Here is a 2,983-nt window from a genome sequence, read left to right on the forward strand (position 1 = left end):
ATACAGGAAAGATATAGGAAAGTGGAGATATGTGTTTTGTTTTGCTTTTTAAAATATGCTAAAAGTTCATGGCCAAGTAATAGAGTTTTAAAAATTAGTGTCACTAGCCTGTGGTAGTATTTGAATATCCCCATATACAAACACGAATTCATTCGATGGGACCAGACATAATAAATTGAAGACAGAAAGAGAGGATTGTCAAAAATTAGGTGTAAAATTTGTTTCCTTTGAAGTAGTGGTATTTTATTTTTTTCAAATAAAATCATATGCAAGGACCTCAATGTAGAAAACAGACAAAAAGTGTTATTTTGTCATTTATAATATTGACTCATAAAGTTAATCAGTGAGAACACTGTCGCTTAGATAGCCGTTACTCTTTTATCCTCAATGCTCCCAGTGTTTGTTTTAGTTGCCCGGTATCAAGAAAATCTTCATTTCTAAAAGTAAGCAGAAGTTGCCGGCACTGCAACTGCTTACTAACAGCTCACCTTGCAATCTCTTTTTAGTTAAAAAAGAAAAACCAAAAAAGATTTATTTTTAGGTCTACATATTTATTAACCAGTCTTTCTCATTTAATGTTGTGTCTTCAGGTTCTAGCATACTGCCTAAAACATACAGGCACTCAATTAAATATTTATGGCATGAAGAAACAAATGAATCTAGTAGCACTGGTATTACACAGTTTACTACATTTTGACATTTTTACACATCTGAATGTGAATTAGTCTTTTAAATAAAGATACACGTGAAGTTTAGGTACAGTGGTTATGGAACTCCTGAAATACCTCCTGCGAACTATATTTAGCAGGATTCAATTGGAAACCTATAGCTTTAAAGAAATTTTACTATATGTATTTCCATAAAGATAGTGAACATAGCTCAGGAAGTCTTCAGGTTATACTTTTTTAAAATAATATCTTTCTTGATAAGCCAGCCTTGAAAATAGATAACTTAGTTTTTATATTAAACCTAGAAGCCGAAACCGGTTTGGCTCAGTGGATAGAGCGTCGGCCTGCGGACTGAAAGGTCCCAGGTTCGATTCCGGTTAAGGGCATGTACCTGGGTTGTGGGCACATCCCCAGTGGGAGATGTGCAGGAGGCAGCTGATCGATGTTTCTCTCTCATCGATGTTTCTAACTATCTCTCTCCCTTCCTCTCTGTAAAAAATCAATAAAATATATTTTAAAAAAAAATTTAAACCTAGAAAAACGCACTCAGCTGTTTTTTGTTTTGTTGTGGTTTTTTTTGGTTGCTGTCAATTGAAAACATTAAAGGTGAGAAGCATATTTTTAAGAGACATCATTTTATATAAAAATATAGAAGTTTGAGAATTTTCCCTCTTTTCCAAATACAGGGTAAGGTCAAATTATATATTGACACATATATTCTCTACCTATATCATTGAAAACTTTTCAAAGTTCAAAGATCTATCAGGATTTTGGTTTTTTGTTGTTTTGTTGTACTTTACCATTTGTCTGTTTGACAATATTTTGAAAATCTTTTCTATTTAGATTTGTGATTTTGGATTGGCCAGAGTGGAAGAATTAGATGAATCTCGTCATATGACTCAGGAAGTTGTTACTCAGTATTATCGGGCTCCGGAAATCCTGATGGGCAGCCGTCATTACAGCAATGCTATTGACATCTGGTCTGTCGGGTGTATCTTTGCAGAACTACTAGGACGAAGAATACTGTTTCAGGCACAGAGTCCCATTCAGCAGGTATGATATCACTTTAGGCTTTAGAAACTTCCAATTCTATTAACAGACTTAAAGGAAAAACTATCTTGCATATATGTCTTTGGGCTTGTTCATTGTACTGTCTAAATTGCTTTTAGCAAATTCAGGTTCACTCACAATTCAGAAAGTTATGAAGTTGCAGATTACAGAGAGACTCATTTTATAACTTACAGGCCTATTAGAGGGAGGGTTCACTTTATTGCATGCACTGGTGCATAGCAGCAGCCTGTATAACAATTTGCACAGGTACAATCTTCAGTTGTCGGAGGGCCTCTGTTCTTTTTGGCTGACTTGGTCTGACTTGAAAATGTATTTGGTGGCTTAATGTACTTAGACTTTATGCTTAGAACATAAATTTTTGAGTGCTGGTTTCTTTAAATCTAAACATTTAGACACATTTCTAACCTTTATTATTGGGCTAAAATATTTCTATATGTCAGAGAACATCAGGAGCTGATAAAAATGTAGCTTTGGGACACCATAATGCTTTCATTGTCTGCCTTTATAGCTAATTCATTACTACACATATTTTCTTGGGATAATTTCTAGTTATTTTTTATTCATAAATTTTAACAGTATTATTTGCTTGAGAATAATGTAACAATGATGAGCTTAGGCTGTGGAATCAAATTGGTGGGTTCAGATATTAGCTCTGTCACCTAACTATCTATTAACTATTGGCCAGGTTAAACTGTTCTGAGGATCATTATACAGATTATATGAAATAGTAAAGCTGAAAATAAGGCCTGGCATACAGTAAGCACTCAAGAAATATAATGGTGGTGGTATGCCAGGATGCTAGGATTGTAGCAGTAAATAAGACAGTTCCTGCCTTTTGTGAAACTTTCACATAATACAGAAATTAAATAAGTATATAAATAAATATAATCCCAAGTAATGATAAATTCTATGAAGAAAAATTAAACCAGCCCTAGCTGGTTTGGCTCAGTGGATAGAGCATTTGGATAGAGCATTGGCCTGCGGACCAAAGGGTCCCAGGTTCAGTTCTGGTCAAGGGCATATACCTTGGTTGCAGGCTTCTCCTTGCTCCTCGGCCCTGGCCCTGATCAGGTGTGTGCAGGAGGCAACCAATCGATGTGTTTCTCTCAAATCCATGTTTCTCTCTGCCTTTAAAAAATTAAACCAGGTCGAGATAGAAAATGCCGATGGAGCAGAGCAGTACTAAAGAATTCTCTGAGGGAATAACACTGAGGAGTCACCCAAGTGAAATGAGGAGGAAGGTC

The 2,983-nt window shown here is 35.5% G+C and overlaps 1 protein-coding gene across 4 annotated transcripts in view; it reads left to right on the forward strand.

The window, feature by feature from the left end:
* The window catches only part of NLK (nemo-like kinase), a 133,545-nt gene that overhangs the window by 107,883 nt on the left and 22,679 nt on the right, over positions 1-2,983 (forward strand). For all 4 annotated transcript variants that reach the window (XR_001514599.1, XR_001514600.1, XM_015566713.1 and 1 more), the window contains exon 6: positions 1,512-1,721. Coding sequence is in view for 2 of the 4 variants with exons in the window: in XM_015566713.1 (XP_015422199.1) it covers positions 1,512-1,721 (210 nt within the window). In the remaining 2 variants the exon portion in view is untranslated. The remainder of the gene's footprint in view (positions 1-1,511; positions 1,722-2,983) is intronic.

Source organism: Myotis davidii, unplaced genomic scaffold (assembly GCF_000327345.1).
Source record: "Myotis davidii unplaced genomic scaffold, ASM32734v1 scaffold363, whole genome shotgun sequence".
Classification (NCBI taxonomy): domain Eukaryota; kingdom Metazoa; phylum Chordata; class Mammalia; order Chiroptera; family Vespertilionidae; genus Myotis; species Myotis davidii.